General features: G+C 43.2%; 1 protein-coding gene across 1 annotated transcript in view; it reads right to left on the reverse strand.

The window, feature by feature from the left end:
* Positions 1-14,010: 14,010 nt before the first annotated feature.
* Positions 14,011-26,449, reverse strand: part of LOC147033017 (uncharacterized) — a 28,271-nt gene continuing 15,832 nt past the window's right edge. The window contains exon 4 of the mRNA XM_085871120.1: positions 14,011-18,695. Coding sequence (XP_085727246.1) covers positions 18,157-18,695 — 539 coding nt within the window. The 3' untranslated portion in view covers positions 14,011-18,156. The remainder of the gene's footprint in view (positions 18,696-26,449) is intronic.

Here is a 26,449-nt window from a genome sequence, read left to right on the forward strand (position 1 = left end):
TATATTTAGGTGTTAAAATATTGGGCTGGGGATTTTTATGGGCTTCTGCAGTCTTTTTTGCTGATTTATAAATGATAGAACTAAGCAATAACCAAACCAAAGAGTGGAGATGTAATCAGCCTTGGTATTTAAATGGGAAACATAATGAATGTGAGAAATATCAAATAAGTCTTATTGAAGAAATAACCGGGGTAAAAGTACATAAAAGAAATAAGTGGATAAATTTAATTACAAATCAGTTGGAGGATGTAAACAAAAAAATGAATATCCTTGAATGGACTGAAAACTTTGATGGTTATCAATTGAACAATGGAAAAAACTATTTACTACAATCTCAAATTGATATGCGGCTCAGGAGGTGGTCAGACAAGAGCATTAAGAGAAGTTTATCATTTTATCTTTGCTCAACAAAGATACTTAAACCAAGAACCAAGTTCCAAGTTATTCGTTGTGAATATGCTCGATGGAAATTAATGTTTTAAGAAAATTAAGTTATTCCCCAAAGAAGAACATAGGCAAATTTTCGTTGGTTCACTCTTTGTAGGGGCCACAGGAATCCTTCACAATATCGGCCAAGGAATTGATGTGATTATTGTCCTTTTGGCACACCATGATTGAAGCTGTGTTGCAGGCTGCTCTGCCATCTCCATCCCAAATAAAATTGTAATTCTGAGGAAACCATCCCTATCAGGGTGGTGGTAACAGACCAGCATCGGAATGCACTTTCCGAGTTGTAAAAGACAATGATACCGTTCAATCGAGAGGCTGTGTCCCTGTTAACTGTCTGCTCCGAGCTCAAATCAATGGCATTTCGTGCAAAGTTTATGCTCATGCGGAAAATGGAGAATGTTCCAAGGTCCAGAATCTCACGGCATTTTGTATCGAGATTCCATAGTTTATGGAGAAAGATAGTCCTCCATTGTGCATGAATTGGATGATTAAGACCGAAGAAAATGTTGACAACTTTTGGAAAAACTGAGAAGTAAAGGTCAACATCATTTGTGCACACTAATCTTTGCAGATCTCTGAATATCCTGCTGACCATATACACATACGTGGTTCAAAAGGATACCATTGGTCCCAGTCATCCTTCCATCGTTCATTCAATGTCAGATATAATTTTGGAATGACTCCTTCTCCCAAAAATAGTTTTTACTCCCTGTGTAGTCAGAGGGAGCATTCTCTGAAATCGTCATTAGGACCTCCACCTCGTTCTCACTCACTCACATATTTAGAAATTGCTGGTATAGTGATCTTTGCCTCACACCAGCTAAAATTTGGTGGTCTCTAACACACCCATTGTAAAACTTTCCACGAATAAATCCTGTAAGTGACCCTTCAGCCAACATGCCTGATTCCATTCACAGGAACTCGGCCCCCAACTCGTGAATGCAAGCACGCAAAACCCCCAAAATTTCCAGATCCACATGAAAATTTCCAAGAAGGATGGAAGTTGGTCAACTGTAGGTGTTTAAAGGGCTTGGATTAGAATAGGGACACCCAGCAGGATTAAAAACAAAACCTGTCAAAGGGTGGGGGAGCTCCTTGTGAGCCAACGGCCATCCATATCTGGTGCCATAGACTCTGATAGAGAAGGACTGGAAGCTCACGATCTCGGGGTTTGTAACTTGAGTCTGAAGGATTAACTTGAGTCCGGGGCTAAAATGACTTCGAGAAGGGCTAGAGACACGATCTCGGGATCCATATAGGGTTTTTTGAGGACGGCGAGTTCAATAGTGTCATTTTCAACACCACCTGAGGTCATCTTCAAGGTCAAAAGGTCATATTTCAAGGTCAAATTAATGAATTTTGGTATTTTTGGCCCGTTATTGTGTCTAACTCATAGAGGAAAACTTTTGTAAAGTCTATGACAAAACATGACATTGTGCACCTACTGTGCCTACTTGCTGATTTCTATCATCATTAACTAATGTATGTTTTGTTTGTTTCTCTTTCAGAAGCTGTCTAGCTGGTGATCTCACAGGATGTTTGTGTTGTTTCATGCTTTGGTGACAATATGCCACGTCATTGCAGCTGCTTTGGTTGAAGAGGAAACTATGATGGGACGCCTTATGTAAAGTCATATCCTTCCCAAAAGATCCTGAGGAGAGGGAGAGATGGATATTGGCAATGCCAAATGAGAAAGAAAGCTTGAGGTGCTTAAAGGAGATATATATTTGTGAGACACATTTCAATTGTGATTGGGTGTCACTTAGGGGTGGCAAACGACCCAAAGAACCCCCATCAATATTTCCTGGAGTCCCGAAATCAGCTTTGAAGCAGGTGACCTCAGCCCCACGCCCAACATCATCTTCTACGTCAGAATCAAGAGCTAAGAAGATGCAGGCAGCTGATGAGGCTGCAGACAATATCCAAGAGTTTGACCACTTCTGTGCTAAAATCAGCTCCTATTTTCCTGGCATAAACGTCATAAAAGACCAGGAAAACCTTTACCTATCAAGAACTGATGCTACTGGACAAACTGTCAAGCAGTTATTTCATTTCCAATAAGTTCACTCACCTTTTGGATTTCTATTCTTGAATAGAGTTGAGAAAGATGGCATTGAGGTGCCCAAACGACTTTTTCCTTTGCAGAAGAACAGCCTGCTCTCAAAATGGTCCCAGATTAGATCCATAACTGACCAGGTAAACATCTATGAATGCACAAGCAAGGAAATTATTCAGCTTGAAATAAGCAAGCTCTGTTGGATGACTGAGGCACACGAGCTTCCTCATTTCACCTTCCTTCTGTCGCAGCTGCATCTTCTGGCAGAGAAAGACTTTGACTACGTTCTTCCTGCTATATTTGCAGATGAAGCCTTGGAAAAGTTTTTCGGCCAAGCCAGGCAAAGAAGCGGTGGAAACTTCTACATTGACATAGTTGACATTATGGCTGCAGCTAAAATTGTAAATTTGCAAACACTCATGAAGCATGACATTATGCCCGAATCTAGTTCTCGTGTGATTGATTGCGACAAGAACTGTACAACTTCCATAAATCCAGATGAGCGAAGTGAACTCATTGACGAGATTACTCCTCAAGACACTCAGCATCTCTTGGGGTCTGACGATGCCCTTAAGTATAAAGTAGTTTATTTGGCCGGACACCTTGTTCATAAATATGGCGATAGCACTAGTATGGAGGAGATCATTGATGATGAAGATGGTAACGAGGTGTCATCTGAGTTTCTAGATAATTTGAATAGAGGTGGATTGAGTGTGCCGACTATGTCAACCGTCTTTTTTGTACATAATGCCTATAATTTGTATGACAAGACTAAAATACGTTGCCAATTTCATTTTGCTGAGCTGTTATCCTCTGTAGATGCACCTTTAGCTAGTAGTAATGCTGCATGTACTACTTTAGCTAACATTCTATTGAAAGCTCATGTCCTCAATGTAAGTGACAAAGAAAAAGCTTTGGGATGCCTCAGGAGGCAAGAAAAGCTCTCCAACTAGTGATAGACATAGACATAGTTGTAATAGGCAAAGTGTTGTGACATGCATATAATGTTTAAGTAATACGGTATATGACAATAAATATCAAAGTTTGACAGCTCTACACACTTGCATCTTATTACAATCAGCTCTCTCACCGTTTATGAGTTAGACACAAAAACGGGCAAAAAATACCAAAATTCAGTAATTTGACCTTGAAATATGACCTTTTGACCTTGAAGATGACCTCAGGTGGTGTTGAAAATGACACTATTGAACTCGCCGTCCTCAAAAACCTCTATATGGATCCCGAGATCGTGTCTCTAGCCCTTCTCGAAGTCATTTTAGCCCCGGACTCAAGTTAATCCTTCAGACTCAAGTTACAAACCCCGAGCATGGGAGGTTCCAGTCCTTCTCTATAGGAGTCTTTGTCTGGTGCCCAACTGTGTCTGCGGACGTCCTCCTGTAGTTGGGTTACTTTTATTTTAGGAGGTTGGTGGCAGAATTTGCACTCCAGCCACCGTAAAATCCTTCTCTCTGCAAAACACAAAAAACGCAAAGAAATCTGAAAACCCACTCTGTGGAAGTACCTCCTGTGCAGCTGCCCCTTGCAGGGCAGCTCACCGGATGACAGGATTGGGGCAAAGCCTTCGGGACCCCAACTCTTTGATGACAGGAGGAAAACAATGGGGTAACCTTCCCGTGTCAGATTGCGGGAGTGTGTGTGAGGGTGGTGCTGAGGTGTCGTCTACCAGACAGCGGTCTCCTTAGGTTAGCCTGAGGTGGTCCCTTCGGGTGGGTGCCTGGAATGTCCTATCCCTAAGAAAGAATGAAGCATTTGAACATTGCTGATGCACCATTCTCTGAGGTTTGGAAAACAGACAATGGTGAGGTCATGGCGGTGGTTACGCCTACTATTGGTCTGGTCACTCTGATGATTACCATGCCCAAGGAGTTGCTGTAGCTGTGTCCAATAAGCTGACTCCATTGATAATTGAGGTAACACCGGTCAACGAGCACATTATTAGTCAAAGGATTATTCACTCCATGGCTGTCATTTCCCTGGTTTCTGTGTACACTCCAACTGAGGCGACTGATCTCAGCATGAAGGATGCATTCTATGCCATGCTCGAATCTGTGGTTGATCAGTACCCCAGGTGAGATTGTCTTCTGGTCTTGTGGGATTTTATTGCATCGACTGGAACTGATAGGGATGGTTACTAGACAAGTGTTGGTCCCCATGGGTCTGGAACTGTGAACCAGAATAGCACTAAGTTCCTTGACTTTGCATGAAGTCATGGACTTAGGATGGCTGTTTCATGGTTTCAGCACCCATAGGCTCATCGCTGGACTTGGTATTGTAATGATGGTGGTGGGGCAAAAGAGGTTGACCATGTGCTCGTTGATGTTCTCTGCAAGATGATCCAGAACTGCAGGGTCGAACAGAGTACTCAGGTGCTCAATACCGAGCGAACAGTTTCGCGATCTCCTTTATAAGTTCCATGGTGTAGGGTGGGGGCAACGACCCAAAGCGAATGAGTCGTCACCCGAATTGAGTGCTCCCATTGGACCCAGACCACCATGTGGCCTGGTCGCCACGGCCAGTAGCACCCTCATTTTACATCCAGCGAGATGTGACTGAGGTGCAGAATTGTCCTGCTCCGAACCCTGTGATACGAATCGCCTTGCACCGAACTCCCGGGCCGTGCTACTGCGACTGGCCGAGAGTCGCGTCGGCCCCGCATGCCCGCTCAGGCACACCCGGCGCTCTGCGGTTGGCACTGATCAATGCGCTTGTTCCGTCCATACGCCTTGTGGCCTGAGCGATCCGGCCCGTACAGCTTGCCTCTGCTTGGTGGTGGCTGCATCGAGACGGAGGTGTGAGAAGATCTCTGCCGTCCACGGGAGATATTGGTGGCCGGGGTGGTGAGCGAAGATCGATGGTAAGACACCGTTGTGAACCAATGCACAGACCCGAACAAAGATGTGCGCCATGCGCGTCCCGTACAGTGCGGTGATAATTATCACGGGGCTGCACACAGGTCTGTTATCGTGGTGTTGATGCTTTTCCTGGCTTCCGTGAGACAGTAGTCTTGCAGTAGAGGGTTTTTCATCGTGGTGCTGATGCTTGTCCTGGCCTCCGCGGGACAGTATTCTTCTTATCGTGAAGGGTTTTTCATCAAACTGCATGTATCACATGCATTCTGGTAGTGGAGGTTGTCGCAGTGGTTTTCACAGGCGACCATGACATGTGTAGACCTTTGTAGACCATATGGATGTACTCGCTATTACCTTCAGAAAATGATTTTCTTTGTGCAGATCACCAATCTGGATGAAATTTGGCATACTTCAAGAATTTTAGACGCTGAGTCCAAATGCACTTGTTTCCACGTTGAGGATGTGACACAATTGGTCATTTTAGGCAATTAAAGATACACCGAACATTAAAGCACGATTTTGACACAGAAATGAAGAATCAAGGATAGACTGATATGTACGTCAAAGAAAACTCTTGTGAGGTCTTAAAATGATACAATATGTTGATACAGAGCCCTATTCACTGTTATTAAAGATGTTTATAATTAAAGGTCGTAAACCGAAGCAGTTACATATTTTTACCGGCCGAAAACGTCTGGACCGACCAGACAGGCCTTCGAGTTGACCAAGGCAACTTTTTGCTTAAAAGGCAGCCACACTGGCTATTAAAGGCAGTTACAGCGACTATTAAAGGCAGTTACAGCGACTATTAAAGGTAGTTAAATTGACCATTAAAAGTAGTTACATTGACTATTAAAGGTAGTTACATTGACTATTAAAGACAGTTACATTGGCAATTACGGATTAAATCAAAGACAAAGAGACTGCGCGACTCAGCCTGATGAAAAGTAGAACCGCCACAAGAGGATTACTGTCTTAGAACTCCAGTATTTCTTGCTCTGAAGCGGTTGCTGAACTAGGCTCTTGACTGCTGCTATTACAAAACTCAAGTCCACGAGAACATGCTAACCAACCTGAATACTACTGTGTAGTAGATCACCACAGCAAAAGCAGTGTGACATCCGCATTCACAGTTTGTCGTCGGAATCATCGTCAGTTCCGCTTTCATCATCCATAAGTTCCATTTCTGCACGGGTCTGTTCATCGTTGGTGCAGTTTTGACACCCACAGCACTCTGCGCAGGACAGTCCTTTTGACCGGCAAGAACACTGGTTGGTCTCGCATTTCGTCTTCTTGCAATTACATTTCGTCGCCTCGAACAGTTCCTTCGGCGCTGGTGGTTTGTTCATCCAGTGAACAATCAGTGCTCCGTTGCGTTCCATCCATCCGTGAAATGTAGGAGAAGGGGCTTCTATAAACCTCTCAGTCACGCGGTGGTGGATCGCAGACTGATAGTTCACTCTTTTGCAATGCAGCATCAGAGCGTTGCTTGAAGGCGGCAACTTCTGTTCTCCCAGCGACTGGGTGCAGAATAGCTTGTAGCGAGCCTCATCCACACTCTTCATGGTCGGCTGATTGTACATGGCGAAGCCGAATTGTTCCAGGTCGTGAATGATATTCTGATCTCGCGTGAATACTCGACCAATGCTCCCTAAACAGGTGATGAGATGGGGTACCCTTCATCATCAAGTCAAATGTCCTTGTTTTGCCCTTACCGTGGAATGCACTGGTGGTATCACTTCCCGTGAAATTGTGCAAACCTATCAACGCATTGCAGACAGAACTTTCCAAGGCATTACTCAGCTTCCTAATGTCAACGACGATAATGTCCTTGGGACTTCCTGTGACCAGATGGAAATTTCGTGCCCGAATCGACTTCGAGTGAGCCAATGCCAACACAAACACCATCGGTGTCGAAACTCTCTATGCGCACCAACTCTTCATTCTGTCCCGCGTGAGTGGCATGTAGCAGGAGCTTCGTGTCAGCTTCGTCATGGTCACATTCAAGTTCAGGTTCTGACGACACAGTCATGACACCATTCGACGCCTTGATTTTCTCACATTTGCCGGCATGACTGACGTACAACAGCATGTCGCCCAGTTTTGATGGAGAGATGCTTCCTGTCCACGATTTGACGATGAACTCTATCAAAGTCTCCTTGTTGGCTCCGCTCAGGAGATAATTGGCCCACTGTTTTGGAAGGGCTTGATCACATCTGTAGATGGTTCGTACCTGAAGATCACCCGCCCTGCCCGCTCGTCTGGCGTGCTCCAGGCACTTGATGCTGATACTTGGGTAAGTATCAAACACCACGTCCAGTCTCGAAGATTGGTTATGTCATGCTTTGGCCATGACGATGTTCAGCACCATCTCTTCCAGTTTGCCGAAAGTGTTATGCAGTGAACCAGCCTTTATCGCCTGAATAATGGCAATTCCATCCACAATTGTTGCACCTTGGATAGGCCGATCGTCCACACGGCAATCGAGCCACAGTTTCAGTATGTGGTTGCGGAGTTTGGCTTTGTCCGTCTTAGCAATCGAACCATCACCGGATGCCAGCGGGAAAGATATGTTCGCCAGTGGGTATGCGAGCAGATCGTGGAGTGTTACATTGCTTTTCTCGCCAATCAACAGCAGTCGTGTGAAAAGACGACGTTCATTCGCAATTTCAACCTTCGGCATCTGCTGGTGGGGAGTCGCCGACTTGCCTCGCGCCTTCGAGAAAGTTGCCAATTTGGCCTTCGAAATCGGACTCAAGAATGGGACCTCACCCGAGAGAAGCCAATCACGCAAGAATTGCATGACAGCATTCTCTCCCTTGACATACGCGTTCATCAAGTCCACGGAAGTCGCTGGCGGTGCGATGACACCTGAACTAATATTGACGAGTTCAAGGTGAGCGCCGGAGAAAGGGTCAATCATTTGAAGTACTGTGTCCATCACTTGTACCACCACTGCTTCGTTCTTCTTTGAGCTCGACACATCCAAATCCTTTCTCGTTCGGGGCTCGTCGTGGATACCCGCCAAGGACTCACATTTTCTTGCAATTTCTGCACGTGCTGGTTGGGACAGGATCCACTTCTTCACAGCTGTGCTTTTCTGAGTGTAACCAATGATGCCTCCACTGGTCTTGCTGTCCCTATTTAAAGTCTGCTCTATGATCTGATCACACGCAACACTACTAAATCCATAACGAGTATGCCGTTGGGCAGTCCATTTGCCATCCATGAACGCTTGATAGGTGTCTGGGTGGGAGTGCTCCAGCCTGGCCATTTCCAGCCAGTAAACGGGTAAGTACCTTGCATAGTTTAGGTGATCGTATGCAAAGTGCCAGGGCATTGACGCTCTCGTGATCGCAAGGTGTTTCGGTCAGTTTGAAGTAAGAGTTGCCCGGATAAGCTCTAGTGCTAGCTCCACCATTTCCAAGTAGGGTCATGTAATGTCCACACTTTGGTGTTTGTTCAGATCATCCCTCACCATGAGTGCTCCCGAGTATAGAACATGTAAATCGAGGTCTGAGTCACCCTGCTGTGGACCCTGGCTGGCTTCATCCTCTGTAGTTGACTCTGTTTCTGTTGTAGAGCTACTGTCTAGAACTGCAGCCTGAGCAATGGAATCAATATCAATGTCCTTCATGTACACCACTTCGCTCTCAGACATTTTTGGTGGACGATAGAAAATCATGTTCCTGCAGTCTTTTCTTCAGTCTTGTTGCCTGGTAGTTGGCCTTATCCTGACCTTCGCATACTCTGAGTAGGCCATTGAACATCTCACACAACTTCTTCATATGTATAGAAAAAAGATTGCTTTCCATCAATGAATCTTACCTGGATTACTTTATCATAGAAAATGTCAAATGTTGAGTCATAGTTCACTTTCTGAGTTTGGACTTTACTTTCACTGTCTGTGGTATATGTCATTCACATACTCGTCATAACATTTCCGGTGATAACAAACTTCCAGCGCCACACAGTCTTTATCCTTTATAGTTGTCATTATTCTCACATCACGTTCATCTCTCCTCTGCTCAGCAGTTTCCCTCAGCTTTCCTCCGTCCTGTGTTTCTGCCAGGGACGACTGATCACGTTGAGATTTTCCTTTGACACGGATGAATTTGTCTTTTTCTGGCATATAACACAAATTCTTGGCAGTACACCAGCTGATTTGCCAACCACCCTTTCTACAGAGGTTCTGAGGGATTTTCTACGTATTTTGTGGTATGAGTGCCCCTCTTCTTCTAGTCCGCCCACCACCTCACTGGCTCTCGCAGAAACTGCAGTAGTGCTGGCTTCTGATTTCCTTTTCCTGGCTTCAGTGCGTTTTATATGATCCTTGTTACAAAACCACGCATAGCAGAACCGGTGACAGCTGGCATCCGCAGGAGGATCAGTCATTGGCAGCAGTTTCATAATTTGATCAGCCAGCAAACGGCATTTCTTGATAGTTTCACTATCTGTGGCGTCGCACCAAGCCTTCGCATACTCGCATACCTTAGGTCAGCTCTTATCCGTGAATTGCGTCACTTTCTCATCATCCTCCCCACCCAAGTGTATGAAACAACGCATATTTGGTTGTTGAAAGACCAAAAATCACTCGAAATCACACGACAACCATTGGCGCCGCCATCTTGATTTGCTGTTTCCTGGTCGTTTCCTCTGCGATTACAAGCATGCCACGCCCACTTCACGGCGGTAATTTCAAATGGTAATAACTGTCTGTGCGTCAACTTGTGCATATGGAAACAAGTAGGAATTTCAATGGCGTGTTCTCATTAATGTACAGGGTGAATTTCGTTTAGATTGGTGATCTGCACAACGAAACTGAACGAACCGACCCACCTCCACATGACCTATTGGGTGCGGTGCCTGCTTGGATTTATTTCATGAAAAAGAGGAAAGAGTTGGAATGAAGATGGAATGGAATGGAAAATGGAGGTATCATTAGACCCAGCGAAAAAACCCACACAACGGGTGTGGTCGGGTGAGTGCACAGCAGGTATTGATGGTCAGATGTCTTTAGGGCCTTCAAAGGTCCCTTGATTGTCGTTGAATTCTTCTTTTTTATATTTTTTATTTCAGCTGCTGGAGGCAACTCACCCTAACAAGGCAGGCCATACGCCATCTCACAGGCCATTTGAACTGGCCTTTATGCAACAAGATCTCCGGGATGCTCAGTGCAGTCCCCGGTCCATTTGAACTGGCCTTTATGCAACAAGGAGGTATCCAGGCTGCTCAAATGCAGTCCCCGGTAATGTGGCTGCCTGCAGGGCAGTCCTTGCCAATACCTTCAGAGATGGTCCTGGAACACATGGTGAAGGTTATGACATGGGAAAGCAAACAAAGGCAATGGCGGGTATGGAGGCAAGGCAAAGGCAGTCAAAGCATGGCATGGCAAACGCAGACTAGGCAAGATGCAGTACAACAGGAGGTCGACGCAAGAAGCTGGCCGGCCTCGGTCTGGTCTCGTGACGTTGTGGAGGGAGTGCGGTGGCACCAGCTGGTCTGAAAACGGGCTCGGACCTACCCCACGGTCTTCCCCTAACCTATCGCCTATGCCTATCCTTCTCCATACCCACCCCCATTTGCTTGCAACAAAACAAAACAACAACGAAATTTAGACAATTTTTTTGGGGGGGGGGGTGGTCGCGAGACTTCCCTTAGTCTCAGGTTTTCCGTCTGTCTCTATGTCTGTCTATTTGTTTGTATGTAATGGACATCTCTGGAGGCCAGAGGAGTCAACCGATTTTCATAAAGCTTGACTGGTAGGTTCATAGCAGGATCTAGTTGTATGCTTTTGAGCACCGTTGCTATGGATGCCACCGTTGCCTAGAAATGGTACTTTGAAATTTCAGAAAAAATCCGAAAAGAAAAATTCGAAAATGAAAAATTGGTTTCCGCGCTTTTATGCGCACTATAATCAACCTCTTTGCCAAAAAATTTCAGCCCGATCCGTCAAAAACTGTTTGACTAGTATGCAATTATATAGCGACCACCCACCCATGTCACCTACTGGCTTGTATAATTACGTGTGTTTCTCGCCCCCTTATCGTCTTTGTTCGGTTAACCTGTCCTGACCGTCTATCCCCAATCCCGAAGAACCTTTTTGAGGGGATTGAGGAAGAGACTGGTGAATCTGTCTCGAGGCCCAATGCAGCCTCAGAATAACTCCCTCACATTTCAGCAATTCCCCAGGATGAGTCCAGCGGCCTACAAACAGCGAAGGGATGGATGGTGAGAAGGGGTACACGTTTCCTATCTCTCATGGCATTTATTAACGTTAATCCATCCCCGGGGCTTTTCAACACGCCTGTCTCTTTAAACTATCGGTTCTAGAAACCATGATTCTTGTCGCCTGTGTTGATGTTCATTATTAATTTGTGCCTGGCCCGCAAATTTTCTCTTGTTCTCTTGCACAATTTTGTGGCTGGGCAGCGTGGCTCCATTGACAGGGATACCCATCTGCCAAACTCGATCTTCGGCATCCCCGGGTCGCTGAGGCTGTCTCCGAGCCTACCTACTCCTTATGAACATGGGGGAGCTTATATATATATATATATATATATATATATATATATATATATATATATATATATATATATATATATATATATATATATATATATATATATATATATATATATATATATATATATATATATATACACACAAGCTAGTAGGTGGCGTTGGGTCGCCGAGCATGGAAACTATAAGATATAGAGCAAAATGGATGTCATATAGTGGATAGGGAATCACCTTAAGATTATGCATATCAAATCTCATCCAGTTCCATCTCTTGATAACTACTCGGTATCCATTTGAATGAAAAGTTCCGAAAATCCAGTTTGAAATTGGAAATCCCCGAAGTTTGAGGGAGTGCTGTGGGTGAACAAAGATCTAAATCGAAAATCCAGCTCGATCTTTTGTGCACAATGTATTCCAGACGATTAGTGTGAATTTTCATGACAACCCCACCATAACCCTAGGAGGAGTAGCATTTGGCGCAAAGGCACCTCCAGCTCTCACATATTATCGATTTTTGCACTAATTGACCTTTGACCCCTGACCTAAGCGAAATCGGTCAATATGTAATGAGGCAAAGTTGTAGTACTCATTGAGTACCATGAACCTGCAAAGTTTCATTCGTATCGATGCACTCACCTGGTCGCTAGGGGGCCTTCAATTTTCGCGCATACCCTAATTGTCGGGGGCGCTGCGGGTAAAGTATTCCATATATCACAAAAACCGGAATATATTTGATAGAGCATCACCTGTAGATTATTCGTGCCAAATTTCACAACCCTACATGGGATAATGGCTTTCGGAATTGATTTTGCGTGAACGGTTCCGATTTTGAAGGTTTTTCGGTTGTTGCTGGGGAACCAAAGCGTCCCTAGCAACCATCACAATTTCCAAAGCACTTGGTCATAAGTTGTACCGACCACCCGAGTTTGGTCAAAATCCGCCCACGTTTACTACCAATTATGCTGATGACAAACGAACAAGCATCCAAACAAACATCCAAACAAGCAGTCATAGACTGGTACTTACGAAATCGTCAACTTGACCTCTGACCTTGTCTAATAAAAGCTCTCTCTGGAGAAGGTTGCGACGCAAACCAGAAGTTTCTACGATGATTCTGTAGCAAACTATCAAAAATCGAATGTTTGACCTCACTGTGACCTTGACCTTTGACCGATTTTGACCAAAATCTAATCAGCACTAGCCATCCTCCTCCTGAATCACGTGGTGTAATTTGACATTGGAAGCTTCTTCTGTTCTCGAGTTATCGCGCCTACAAACAAACAAACACACACACAAACAAACACACAAACAGATGATGGAAGTCATCAATATACTTACGAAATCTTTAGATTTCGTAAGTAACAAACAGACAGAATTACTGACAATCAAGATCCCCTATTTCGGCGACCCAATGTGTATATATATATATATATATATATATATATATATATATATATATATATATATATATATATATATATATATATATATATATATATATATATATATATATATATATATATATATATATATATATATATATATGTATGCCTTGTGTTGGCTTAATGGTTGGGGTGCTGGGCTTGGGATTTGAGGTTCCTGAGTTCAAATCCCACTCGGCTGTTGAATTAATACCAGGTGGGGTTGACTGCCTGTCGTCCTTCTGAGGTCGGCAAAATCACTGCCAGCATGCTGGTATCCTGTGTCAAAGTGGTGACGCGTCCAAGATTGTATCCAATCGCCAAGGAGATTGCTTCGGCAGTGCAAATGCACTGCACAGAGTATCGTCCAAATGGATGGATTTGTAATATAAAAAAGGAATGCATAATATATTCCCATTAAGCCTTCATTTGAGAACCAGAAACAAATCATTGACTATTGAATTGAATTGCCATGCACACAAATTTTCCATTCCCTCGAGGAGATTTTTCTTATTGTGCTGCTGGGGTCCTTGAAGTAGTATGGGTCTATAACAATGTAAAGGAAATTGACATTCTATAAACATTGTTTCAAAAGTGACATGAAACAACATAATCAACAATGTATTTTCAAAACAACATTACAATAGCAGTAATAATAATAATAATAATAATAATAACAATGACAATGATGATGATAATGCATTATGGAGTTTTTAAAAACAATATTACAGCTGTGACAACAGAATGAAAATAAGAGCTTGGTGAGAACAAATGAATCAGACAAAAAATTGTAAAACCTTCAGACTACAATAAGACTGATTTATTTACAATGTTCTCGCACCTTAATTAATGTGATGACCTTTCATTGATCTTTGTCATCATGTTTCCAAAATAATTTCACCTCTGCTGCATGTCCTCAGGACATGTCGCATGTTGTCTGTCATTCAGTTTTTTTATACAGTGAAGTTTCGATTCAAGGGAGGAGGAGGTTGCACAGATAATGCATCGACAACAAATTCGAGACAGAACATAATATATAATGAAAACTGAGAATTGTATGCCTGATGCTCATGCTCAGAATGCAATGAAAACAAGGCCAGCAGTGATCAGAAAGTGTGATATCATCAAGTAATTTTTCTAATATTGTTGGTGAAATGTGGTGAAAGTTTAAAATCCATCTTTAGCATCCCTCACAGTACACACAACAAATTGTTTCATGATTTCATCCTCATTACAATCATTCACTGAGGCCTGGCAGCTGGCATGAAAGCTAAGATGTATGTGCACTCCCTCTGGAGCTTTTTAGTCTGTGTTCGAATCTCAGCCTGGCTTTTAGCCCTCATCCTGGCATTTGTCCATCCAGAGTGAGACATCGATGTTTTTGCATGCAGCGAGGCATCAATGTATGTGCCGTCCATCAGAAGGACAGTAAACTGGAAGTCTCATCTCCAAACACCAGCTTTGGTGGATGTTAAAATCGCTTGATGTCTTTTGTAAAATATGGGCAAGTTACTGCTGCTGTCATAGCCAAATTCCAAATTACTGGCACATTCAGTCGAATGATAGGTACAGTCAGCCAGTTCGTAGAAGACTTGCACCGAAAAGGTTCTCCAGCCGACATCACGATAAGGTGGCAACAATTATGGCCGTTAAGAGTGAATTTTTATAAAATAGTCCCACCCATGAACATTGATGTCTTCAGATATTTTTCAACTTTTTTTCCTCGGTTGTGTATGGTCTAAAACTTAGAAAGCCAATTTTTTTTTATGTGATTGACCCATTCCCAGCCGTTTGGGCCACACCCAAAGTTTGAAGATTTTGACACGCTTTAAATTTTTTTTCCCATTTTCAAAGTGAATTATTTAGAATAACCATCAGTTGCCCAAGGAAATTCCTTTACAAACATATTATATGGTTTGGATACTAAAATATTTTGTACAAAAATCTCTGGGATCTGGATGGTTATGGAGATTGGCGCCACCTATAATCCCTTTCGGCAAACATTCACTTCAGACTTTCTCTGGCCATATTTTTAATAACCATCAAGGTCCCATGGATTTTATTAGTGCATAAGATAGTACAAGTACTGTACTATCCTCTGAAAGTAAAACATTAATGGAACCTTGGTGGTTATGGCAGTACAGGGGGTCTCAAGACCACTTTGGGCTATACGAAGCCCTTTTCCGAGCCATGCCCAATCCCATAACCATCCTAATATTTTGAAACTAATATTATCAAATGAAAGTTCCATATCTACACCAACAAAACCAATAGTAAAATCCATGGGACCTTTTAAAAACAAAGAATAAAACAGGTCCAAAGTTGCCTTGTTTGACAGATAATGTACATATTGATGTACATATAATGTACATATCGATGTACATATAATGTACAGGTATATGTACACGACATGTACATGGTCTGCCTCTATCAGCAATTTCCATCACTTGCTACAGAAGCCCACTATATTCCATTGCTGATTATATTTGAAACTGTAAAATATGTATGTATTATGAAATATATGCTGTTTTGAGCAAATTTTGTCTTTTGTATACGTTCTTTATCTTGAAACCACGTAATTATGAGATGGAAGGTGATTTCTTTCATTTGTATTTGCCGCCTTACATGACTTTTTTCCCATCATGCCATTTGTAATTTCCTTTTCTTTGTCTTGGCAAGATGAAAGAACATGTAAATAAAAGAAAGCTGAATTTATATCCCCCCAATCCATATATATCATACCTGGTAAGTTACAATTTCCCACATTTGTCTGCTTATAAATAGGTCAAAGGTTATCTAGGATAAGCAGTTTTAAAATCCAGCATCAGTTCAATCCAAGATACCATGTGTTTACTCTCTGTTCCGATGTGAACTCAGCATAGTTCTATCATTAGGCATTATGAATGTCGGTCAGACTCATGCCATGGTGTCAGGGATAGCATCGCTCAGTCTAGTTCATGTTTAGTTGATTTATTTATATTTTGGTTTGTTGAATGAAAGCCAGTAGAAAAATGGGGTGATTTGAACATTGCTTCCTGCTGTTCATGTTCAGTCCATTCTGAAAAAACATAGGCTAAATAAAATCTTATAGAAAAAAATCCTTTTATTCATGCACCAATAAAAGTTGAGGCCTACTTCTCCAAACACATACTTTTACTCGACAGTAAATGCATCTTTTTGTTTCAGGGGACATCACTCAGCCATGGCATATAGATCGTGCATTTTCTACAACGGAAATCATAGTATTTGCGGCCGATTTCTGCCACGAAGAGCTCACTCGCTGACCAGGATAGCATCACTGAATTCTGGAGAATGGAGAGGCTGTCAAGGTTTCATTCCTTCATATGTATGGAAAGGAATTATTCATTTGGCCCAGTACACCAGAGATCGAAGAACACCCAATTTCAACAGTTCTGTGCAAGATGCATCCGCCAACGGTTATCAACAATCAATGCTAGCTGTTCTTCCAAAAGAAAGATTATGAAGATGCCAAGGAATACATCAAACGTTTAGCATAGAAAAAATGTGGACAGATTACCATGGACCATCCTAAAAATACTGTCTGTTTCTTATAAACCATCCTGCCCAAGAGTTACATAAATTGTATCGAACTATTTCATGGATTTTCTTCAAACTTTTCAGGAAAATAAAAGGTTCACAAAGAGAAAACATTTTTCTACCTATCTCTGCCACATTCACAACAGCATGGGGTTAAAAGAAACAAAGAGATTTTTAGGATGGACGGCCCAAAAACAGATAAGACATTTAGTGAAAGTACTTTACTCTTGAATCAGCAATGGAATATAGTGGACTTCTGCAACAAGTGATGGAAATTGGTGACAGAGGCAGACCATGTACATGTCGTGTATATTCTCTTGTAGCTGTACATTATATACCTGTACATTATATGTACATTAGCAATATACCTGTACATTATATGTACATCGGTATGTACATTATTTGTCAAACAAGGCAACTTTGGACCTGTTTTATTCTTTGTTTTTAAAAGGTCCCATGGATTTTACAATTCGTTTTGTTAGTATAGATATGGAACTTTCATTTGAAAATATTAGTTTCAAAATATTAGGATGGTTATGGGAGTGGGTGTGGCTTGAAAAAGGGCTTCATATAGCCCGAAGTGGTCTTGAGACCACATTTACTGCCACAGCCACCAAGGTCCCATGGATGTTTTACTTTCCTAGGATAGTACAGTACTTGTACTATCTTATGCACTAATAAAATCCATGGGACCTTGATGGTTATTAAAAATATGGCCAGAGAAAATCTGAAGTGAATGTTTGCCGAAAGGGATTATAGGTGGCACCACTATCCATAACCATCCAGATCCCAAAGATTTTAGTTCAAAATATTTTAGTACCCAAACCATATAATAAGTTTGTAAAGGAATTTCCTTGGGCAACTGATGGTTATTCTAAATAATTCACTTTGAAATGGAAAAAAATTCAAGGGTGTCAAAATCTCCAAACTTTGGGTGTTGCCCAAACGGCAGGGAATGGGTGAATCACATCAAAAATTTGGCTTTCTGAGGTTTAGACCACACACAACCTCGGATAAAAATTTCTAAAGTATCTGAAGACATCAATGTTCAAATGTTACCATTTTGGGCCTATCTTATAAAAATTCACTCTTAAAGATGTAGTCATCCTGCAAGTGTCATTGTCACTTTAGAATTTACCTGCAATTTCATTTACTTTTTCTCTCTTCCATTATATGTTTCTATGTTATTTTTGTATGCATGTTCAGTTCCTTTTTAATTCTTTCTTCTTGAGTTCACAATTCACTCAATCATCACTCATCTTTCTTAATTTCGTTTCTCTCATTCTCCACTCTCCATGGTTTCTTTTCTGTGAATGACAATTTTATTGCCTTGTTCGACATTCAATTTATTTTCTAATTTCTCTGTCTTTCCACATTTGTCAGTTCGTCGTCTGTTTTTACCAATTTCTTCCCGCATCATTTCTGCATCAGTCTCCTCTCCCTCTGTCTCATCAAGAACTGTTTCTTCGCCATCAGTCACAAACTCTTCACCATTCCTATTTCCATCTGCAACATAGTCTTCCCTTTCCTCTCCACTTGCATCTTGGATTGGAATGAAAACCTGTTGAGTGAGGTCCATAACATTTATTGCTCCAGTCTCGTTCAGAAATTCTGGTCCACCTAAATCTTGCAGCAAAGCAGAAAGGAAGGCAATATACTGCAATGCAGTACGCAGCACCCTCTGCTTGCTGAGTCGACGGCCAGGTGGATGGGCTGGGACAACCCGACGAAGAGCTGCAAAAGCTGTGGCCACGAGCTGCTGGCGCCAGCGCTCCCTTCTGTTTGTGAACATCCTTCTCACAATACGTTGGGGTCGCACTGCTTACAAGAAAAAAAGAGTAAACGAATAAATCAGTTTTGTTTTTCAATGACTGAGACATATGAAGATGATACACATTAAGACCATTGCAATTTGTGATGTCTATCTTCATGTTGAATTTCAATGTTTCCATTCACTTTTGGTGTGAGTGTGAAAATAATACAGTACTTGCATTAAATTGGATAGAGTTACTTCGTTTCGTTGTTTTTTTTTTTTCTTGACTTTTTGTACATTTGAAACGAGAAACTTTTTCAACAGTCTGTTTTACGAAATGTGTAAACCATTCAAAGTGGCATAATAGACCACAGTGGACTATTCTTCTATTACCTTCTTCAAAATTGAGGATCATAATTACCCAGGTTATGCATTTGAAACTGGCAATAAATAATGTCTTGCCCTCCATTTGTACAGACAATTCACATCCAAATCTTTGCTGAGTTCCAGATGTATCCATGCCGTTCCTCCCATCTCCACATCAGTAAGGACGAAACCAAACCTCAATATCATTATGTTATTAATGTTATTCAAATTTTATGAACAGCCCTACATGGGCAAGACTCATCTAGTCATTATTGTTAATTATTGATGCACAAATCATCAGAAAAACACACTTCCCTTCATTCCTTGGTTTCTTCATAGTTTATATGAACAATAAATAATATATTATACAGGCGTTTAAAGCAGCATCATGGCAACCAAAACCCATACTTATCACAAAAAGATGCATTTTGAGTCACGACTGGGGAAGGGGTTTGAATCTGTGTGTGCGTACAGCTGGATATGGGAAGTGGGTGGAGGATATTCTTATTGGTGTACATAAAGGCAACGCAGCTGATGCACTCCCTGTTTTAGATTAGGACAGGGAATTCCTGAATTAGTTCATGGTGTCCAGGTGTCTTAGCTTTGCCCCTTTATAATGCATATATTGGCCAGATGAAGACCAGCACAGTTGCTCGCAGCTAGTGTGGCATTTTCCCAGGAAATCTACCTTTTACAGATATAGACTTTAAAGATTATGTTGCTCCCTTTGCTGAACTCATCAATAATATATATTAAGCCTTAGATGTCAAGGATAAGGACACCAGCTCTCATGGATTGATGATAAGCAGTACAAAGATGAAACAGCATTCCCTCTGTGAACCACCAAAACATTTACATTGCTCTTCCATGAGCCTCAATCTTGTAAAAATTAAAATAAAAAGGTTCGCTTTCAACCCAAGCCAACAACAAATAATTAGCTTTTCAATCAAAGTTCATTTATCGCAGCTGGGTCAATAAGAAACATTGCAAACCTGCAATGATACCCTCAAATGGATCTCATGTCCACTCCATTTGCTACTCTTCAGTGACCAATATAGGTAAACAAGTACATTTAAAGAAAGACGAAAACATAAACCTATAGTAGTCTGCTCAATATGGACTAATTAAACTGATATTGGGAGCCTAAAATTTGGTGTTTCAAACAAACTTAATCCTTTTGATGCCATATATCTTTGAGTTCTTGAATACAATAAGTCGACTGGTAGTGATAGTGTCATCAACAATAAAATGCACAGATGGGCCAAGCAACCTCCCATATCCAGCATGAACCTGAAACATCAACTTTGGTTTTTTGGCTGTATTGCTAGATATGATCCTTCTCAATAAGCAAAGCAAATTCTGCAAGCCAGAGTCCCATATCATTGGAAATGGCCACATGCATGCTCGCAATTAACATTCCCAAGCTTAAACTGGGGGGGGGGGGGGGAAGGGGGGAAGTTCCTGATGAAATGGAGGAATACTCTTCAGGCAAAAATGCTCCAACCAGGGGACCAAGCAGCTTAACTTAGTAATTAACCTCCAAAAGGACAGGATTGTAAATACCCAAAACCATTTATTTGGTCAGCCTACATGAGGTTCAGTTTATGGAGCTCCTGTGCTCCACAATCAGCCACAGACAGACCTGGGATAATACGAATGCCAAGCTAGCCCACAAAGCCAGTTGCCAATTTGAATCTCTGCAGCTCAGTCCTTTTTCAGCCATCATCAGCTCATAAAAAGTACAAGGTCTATATTTGAAGTGCTATGGAATATGGCTTTCTTCTACGGGCCATTGTGGAAGGTTTCTCTACTTTTTTCATGTTATAAAAATATTTCTCTTGACAGAAGCGAGGCTCATGCAAAAGCAAAGTAGATCTGACAGTTGGACAAGCATTAAGGGAATAAAGAAACAGGAGAAGAAGAAAGGGAGGAGAGAAGGTCAGGTATGGGAGCATGTGCCAGAACAGCGCGTCGCTGCGTCCACTTTCCGCCGGTACTCCAGGGGCCTCCGTCTGGCCATCCCCCAGGCAGATGCCAGGCCCATCCCCATCTCCTTGAGATGATGGTCAACCTGCTGCAACCATGAGGCACGTGGTCGGCCCACTGGCCTCCTCCACTCATGAGACTCCCTCGCTGAGAGAATCTGGTGAGCAGGATCAGCGTCAGGAAAACGAGCCACATGTCCATACAGCCGCAGCTGACGCTCACGGACTATGCAGGTAACAAATCTCATCCGAGTCTCTCTCAGCAACCGCTCGTTGGACACAAAATCTGACCAGCGATAGCCAAGGATTCTCCGAAGAGACCTGGTACCAAAGGAATTAAGTCTCCGTCTCAGATCCTTGGTCAAAGTCCAAGTCTCGCACCCATAGAGCAAGACTGGAAGTACCAAGGACCTGAAGACTCGGACTTTCGTCCTCCCGCACAGGTACCGGCAGCGCCACACCCCATGATCCAGTGAATCCATGACTCCCCAGGCCCGACCCAGACGTCTATTGACCTCCGGCTCACAACCTGCGGAGACATGAATATCACTGCCAAGGTAAGTGAATCTATCCACGACCTCAACATCCTCACCACAAACAGACACAGACAGGACAGCAGCATCCAAGATGTCACCGAAAGCCTGGATCTTTGTTTTGACCCAAGAAATCCGTAATCCCAACGGCTCCGACTCCTCATTCAGCACCTCGAGGGCCCCAAGAGGATGTCTAAAGTCTCCGCAAAGATGACTGCATCATCTGCAAAATCAAGGTCCGAGATCTTGACATTGCCAAACGATGCACCGCAACTTGATCTCTCCGACATCCTCCCAAAAATCCAGTCCATACAAGTGCTGAAAAGTGTGGGGGGAAGTACACATCCCTGACGAACTCCAGTAACAACTGGAAATAAGTCAGAGGCGGTACCACCACACTTCACAGCACTCTCAGTACCAGAGTAGAGTTCAGACATCAGATCGATCAGTTTCGGTGGCACCCCACGAAGACCAAGAATCCTCCAGAGGACATCCCGATTCACTGAATCGAACGCTTTACAGAGATCAACATAGGCTGCAAGCAGCCCCTGCCGAAACTCTCGTCTGCGTTCGGTGAGGACACGAAGTGCAAGGATACGGTCAATCGTTGACCTCTTTGGTGTAAAGCCTGACTGCTCTGGACGCTGGTGCTCAAGCAGATGGGGGCGAACCCTATCGAGAATTATCCGAGCAAAGACCTTGCCCGGCACTGAGAGCAGCGTCACCCCTCGGTAGTTGTTGCAGTCTTGGCGATCACCCTTCCCTTTCCAGAGAGGGACAACAAGGCCCCTCTTCCAGTCAGTTGGGATGATGCCTGTGTTCCAGGCAGAGCACAAAACTGCATGCAACGACAACGAGTGCAGCATTTCCACCAGCCTTGAGAAGTTCGGCATGGATGCCACAGATCCCTGGAGCTTTGCCCCGTTTCAACTGGTTCACCGCAGCCCGTGTTTCCACAAGCGATGGTGGACCACAGTTGATCGAGGGTCAGCAACAGGGATTGTAACACCCTTGACGTCCAACTCGACAGCTGGGGGATCAGCCTGGTACAACCGCTCAAAGTAACCGGCCCAGCGGGCCTTCACTTCAGACTCCTCTGTCAAGAGCCTACCACTCTCTGCTCGAACTGCAGTGCTCCGAGGGATGGGCTTGGATGAACGTAATGCGCGAATTCCCCTGTAAGCGGGACGAGAATCACCTGTCCATAGGTGATGCTCTACCCCCTCACAGATTCCTCGCACATAGGCCTCCTTGTCCACCCTCAGTGCACGTACAGTTTTACGCCTCAGCTCCCTGAACTGCTCAGCTCTGCCATTCAGCCTGGCCCTGCGACTCTGGTCAATGGTATCCAGTGTCCCTTGAGAGACAAAATTCTTCTTTGCCCTGCGGTGAGCTCCAAGGCATCCACCGGCAACATCAAGGACGGTGGTCTTGAAGGTGCTCCACAACTCTTCAGGACCCCCCAAAGCACCCAGACCCCCCAAGTGTCCACTCAGCCTGTTCGCAAACTCCTCAGCTACTCTCTCATCCCTGAGCTTGGCAACATCCAGCCTAGGCTGGGATGGTACCATTCTCCAGGATTTAAGGTGCAGCTTTAGAGTTGCTACAACAAGCCTGTGGTCAGTATTGAGGAACTGAGCACTCCGGTAGACCCTGCAGTTCTGGATCATCCTCCAACGACCGTCAATGAGGACATGGTCAATCTCCTTTGCCACACCGCCAGCGTTGGAATACCAAAGTCCAGCGATGAGCTTGCGGGCGCTGAAACCATGAACCAGCCACCCTAAGTCCATGACTTCTTGCAAAGTCAAGGAACTTAGTGCTATTCTGGTTCATAGTTCCTGACCCATGGGGACCAACACACACCTCATAACCATCCCTATCGGTTCCAGTCGATGCATTGAAATCCCCCAAGACTAGAAGTGTATCTCGTCTGGGGCACTGATCAACCACAGACTCGAGTGTGGCGTAGAATGTGTCCTTCACGGTAAGATCACTCGCCTCAGTCGGAGCATAAATAGAGACCAGGGAAATGACACCTAAGGAGTGACGAATCCTTAATCTCATAATACGCCGTTGACCGGTGTTACCTCAATTATCATTGGGGTCAGCTTATTGGACACAGCTACAGCAACTCCTTGGGTATGGTAACCATCAGAGCGACCAGACCAATAGTAGGTGTAACCACCCACCATTATCTCGCCGCAATCCGGTCTCCGAACCTCAGAGAGAGCTGCAATCCCGATGTCCAAACGCTTGAGCTCAGATGATAACAGAGACAGGTGATCATCCTCTCTTAGGGATAGGACATTCCAGGCACCCACCCGAAGGGACCGCCTCAGGTTAACCCAAGGAGACCGCCATCTGGTGGACGACACCTCAGCACCACTCCGACACACTCTCCCGCAATCTGACCCAGGGATGTTACCCCGTGGTTTCCCTCCTATCATCAAAGATTGGGGGTCCCGAAGGCTTTGCCCCAATCCCATCATCCGGTGAGCTGCCCTGCGAAGGGAAGCTGCACAGGAGGTACTCCCACGGAGTGGGTTTTCAGATTTTTTTGCGTTTTTGCGTTTTGCGGAATGAAGCGTTTTACGGTGGCTGGAGTGCAAATCCTGCCACCAACCTCCTAATAAGAGAGAAGGAAACACTGAAACTAACAAGTGAGATCGTTGGGTTAGGAAAGGTTTGTAGCGGTAGTAAAGATCATGGGAAGGAAATGGGAATGACAAGAGATGGTGGTACACTGATTGAAGCACCGGAGGAAAGAGTGAAACAGAAGAGCCTTTGGAATGTGGTTCTATAGTTCCATACCTTTTCTTTATTCCAATATTGCCCTTCAACCTGATATACTGCGTAGCTTGATACACCACATTCAGTGTACCGATACTGCTGAACAAATCACATGTCTGTCCAATACCACTGGCTGTCGAGGTCTTGTCTCCTCCATCTCTAATAACTGAATTTTAATACTATCACTGACTCTCTCCCCCTCTTTCTACTGCCTGCTTCCAATGGTATTGAACAAACTTGTGATTTGGTCAGTAGTATCGGTACGCTTATCGATACTTCCCTTCACTTTAATGTAGATATACATTTGAAGAATATTGTTCATCATTTCCCCTGTACACGTCTGAACTCTATCAACCCTCCTCCCATTGATATCCAGCTTTCCTAGATGAGCCTTGAACCTGTTAAAATAAGAAAACAACTCCTCACTGAGGACATAGCACCCAACCGCACTTTAAAAATGGGACATGTAGATTTTACATTTAAATAAATAAACAAATAAAATATGGGCAGCTGGTCATGGAGATGCTAAAGCATACACAAATAAACAAATCATTCAAAGTGGCATGTTGGTAGAGGACATGGTAAAATGCAAATAACAAGAATGACGCACTGTGGTCACGACCTGCAACAAAATCCAGCAACCAGCCAATTGGGCGATATGCATTTTTAGTACTTGGCAATTAAAATATTAACTCAACACCTCTTATCCATGTCAACGTCCGCCATGGTTATATCATCAGAACGAGATGATTCATCACACGGTCACGGACTGTTTAACCCTAGTTCAAAAAAAACATTTGGGCCGTTCAAAAACTACATAACGCTGTTTCTTTTTTCATAATTTACGCGACGTAATTTCTGTGCATTCTAACGAACTTGATAAAACATTATTATTCGACACATGATTGTATTTTTCGGTGTCCCTCATCGTGAATAACACTCGACCCAAAACAAAGCCAATTTTAATCTGAAGCAATAACACCGGGCAGTACATAATCAGCAGAGAGCGACCTTCAGGCCTGATATCTTAGGCCCAAGATGGCGGCCATATAACTTTGTCTGGGTGCCTGGTGGGTGGAGTGAAGCAAAAAATGTGGGTATGGTCTTGCAGCTGTTCAAACAATGGGTGCACATGTCAAAAATTGGCCGTCAACAACAACAGTAACAACAACAACAACAGTAACAACAACAACAACAGTAACAACAACAACAGCAGTGCAGAGCTCTTATCAACCTGTGACATGTTGCAGGTAAAAATAATAACAACTAGAAGGGCACTCAGTAGAGCGCATACCTCTGCCACACAATGTCTGATCCACGAGAATATATCAGGCCAAACACATTTTTGAAATATCATTCTATATGTCGTTTTTGACCCTATCAATGGTGATGAATCACTTTAAAAATTAAATAATTCTCGTATTCCGATCAGGATCCGGATCTTCACCTAAATTGAATCAATTCGTCCTTCCCACACACCCAACCCGTCCACTAAGTTTCATCCGAATCCGTCCACAACTTTTTTGAGATATCATGGCATATATCATTTTTGGCTCTATTTCTAAATGGTGAAGAATAATCACTGTAAAAATTTTAGTAGCCAGACCTGGATCCAGATTTTCACCAAAATCTAATCAGTTCATCCTTGTCACAAGTCCACAAAATTTCATCTGAACCCATCCACAACTTTTTTTGAGATATCCTGCACACAGACAGACAAACAAACAAACAGTCAGAAAGGGATGAAAACATAACCACCTTCACCTTCAGTGGTGGATGAAATTAAAGTTGAAATGTAGGTCGTAAATGGTAAAAAGTCCAACGATACTAATAAATGTCAGTGTGTCTCCATCAGTCGATCAGTCCATCAGTTTCCTCCATAACTCCAAAACCATGAAACCTAGCGGCCCCAACTTTGCATGTATACTAAGGGAATCCAAAGGGAGTGTATGAATGAAAATTGGGTGTTTGTGGTAATTAAAACACCCATTTTGAAGACAATTAACAACCTTGTTTAGTTATCCTTTAGCAAGGTGTCAGCCCCTGTCATCATCCCTCTGTCAAGTTTCTGGGGTCTAAATTTGCCATTTTTTTTAGCCTACTCAACAATGCCTTGATTCCAAACAGGCCACAATGGTTTAT

The sequence above is a fragment of the Eptatretus burgeri genome, chromosome 2 (genome assembly GCF_056783735.1).
Source record: "Eptatretus burgeri isolate ZD-2024b chromosome 2, Ebu_testis_v1, whole genome shotgun sequence".
Lineage (NCBI taxonomy): Eukaryota > Metazoa > Chordata > Myxini > Myxiniformes > Myxinidae > Eptatretus > Eptatretus burgeri.